The 1891-nt window shown below is 44.8% G+C and overlaps 1 protein-coding gene across 1 annotated transcript; it reads right to left on the bottom strand.

The window, feature by feature from the left end:
• Positions 1 to 255: 255 nt before the first annotated feature.
• On the bottom strand, positions 256 to 948 carry LOC124181326 (salivary glue protein Sgs-3-like). The gene has a single exon (XM_046567797.1). The coding sequence runs from the start codon at positions 946 to 948 to the stop codon at positions 256 to 258; it is 693 nt and encodes a 230-aa protein (XP_046423753.1).
• Between the last annotated feature and the right edge of the window lie 943 nt (positions 949 to 1891).

Raw genomic sequence — 1891 nt, 5'->3', positions numbered from 1 at the left:
CACTCTAGGTGCAACGTCACAACTCCCCCCTCCCCACGCGGGGCGTGGCCTATAGGATGAGCCGGCTTCGGTGGCGGGTTTTGTGGTCATTTCGTCTATGTTTTCTGTGGTCGTCTGCTCCGATCTGTCGGGGTTAGGAAATGTGGGTCGGGTTGTATTTGCGGGGTGTGCGTTGGGTGTGGGGTTGTTGGTTGTCTTATATCTACTTATTCTATTCTTATATTATTTTGTACTAACTCGGGTGTTTTTCTTAATCTATTTGTACTTCAATTTTTGGTTTTGGTTCGGTGGCTCTCGTCGGTGTGGGCCTTGGTGAGTTTTTGCGTTGTTCCTTGTTCCTTGTGGCTCGTGGTTGCTTCTCCGTGGTTCTGCGTTGGAGTTGGAGGTTGTGTTCTGTTTCCTTGGCCTCCGTCTGTCGTTGTTCGTCCGTCGGTTTGGTGTTGTCAGTGTATTTAGTGTTTTCTGTTTTGTCCCTCTTTTTTTTTTTTTTTTGTATCGTCTTGAGTCCCGTGTGGTGTGTGTGATTGGTTGGGGTGTTTGTGTATGTTCGTCTGTGTCGGTGAGTGAGGTGGTGTCGGTGTTATTGTCTGTGTCGTCGTCCGTCGTTTGTGTCTGTGGCGTGGTTGTGTGTGTTGTTTCGATATGTATAACTGTCTCTGCGGTGGAGGTGGTGGAGTCTGTGTCGGTGTCGGTGTCTGGTGTGTTTGAGGGTTGTGTTTTGTGTGGTACTGTTTGATGTGTGGTGTGTGGTTGGTGTGTGGAGGTGCTGGCTTCTGTCTCGTCTGTGTTTGTATGTTGGTGTGCCCGTCTGGTCATGTATCTGTGTGGGTGTGGGGCCTGTCCTGGTGTTTGTAGTAGTGGTGTTCTCTCTGTGTTTGTATTTGTTGTCGTCGGTCTCGTCAGTCGCAGTGTCATCAGGGTCGGTATTCTCGGTTGTTTGTTTTCCATGTTTGTGTTCTGTGGGGTGAATACACATGTTAGTTTATTTTCGAGATGTGTTATCGGGCGTGGTTCTTTTATTGCTTATTTGATTATGTATATAATTTTAGGTCTTCTATGTGACATTTTCCTATATTTTTACCGCTTTTTGTTGTCAACTCGTATATTGTAGGTGAGATTTTCTTAGTGATTATGTATGGGCCTATGAATTTTTTACTTAGCTTTGCTGCCGTTCTTTCTGGCCCGGATGAGAGTGTGTGGTTCTTTTTCAGTACTCTGTCTCCTTCCTTGAATTGAATGTCTCGTCTTCGTAGGTTGTAGTAGTGTGCTTGTTTTTCGTTTGCTTCTATTAAGTGCCTCTGTACTTCGTCTCTAAGTGTTTATAGTCGTCTTAGGTGATCTGTCCATCTGTCTGTGTCTTGTAATTCTATTTCGTCGTCGTTCTCTAATTGATTCCTTAGACATTGTGTAGGATTCAATGCCCTTCCTAGGTTCAAAAAGGCTGGTGTGTGTTTAGTTGATGTGTGTGTACATGTATTGATTGCGAATTGTAAGTCTTGTTAGTGTATGTCCCATTCTGTGTGGTCGTTGTTTACGTAGGCTTGGATCATTGTTTTAGCGGTTCTGTTGACTCGTTCTACGGGGTTGGCTTGTGCGTGGTATGGGGGGATTGTTGCGTGTCTTATATTGAATTTTTGTGTCAGTTCGCGTATGAGTTTGTTTATGTATGGTGTGCCGTTATCTGTTAGTAGTATGCGTGGTGTACCCCATCGTGATATTACGTGTGAGTGGAATGTCTGTTTTACTGTTTTTGCGTTTGCTTTGCGTATCGGAATAATTTCCACCTATTTGGTGTATAGGTCTTCGAACACTATGATGTATTGGTTTTTCTGCTTTGATAGTGGGAGTGGGCCCATGATGTCGGAGGCTACTACTGTCCACGGTTCTCCAA

The sequence above is a fragment of the Neodiprion fabricii genome, chromosome 1 (genome assembly GCF_021155785.1).
Source record: "Neodiprion fabricii isolate iyNeoFabr1 chromosome 1, iyNeoFabr1.1, whole genome shotgun sequence".
Taxonomy (NCBI): Eukaryota; Metazoa; Arthropoda; class Insecta; order Hymenoptera; family Diprionidae; genus Neodiprion; species Neodiprion fabricii.
Note: the sequence above shows the minus strand (reverse complement) of the source record. Positions and strands in the feature narration are given on the sequence as shown.

Coding starts and splice junctions, on each gene's coding strand:
- LOC124181326 (XM_046567797.1), bottom strand. CDS start 948: ATGGAAAACAAACAACCGAGAATACCGACCCTGATGACACTGCGACTG.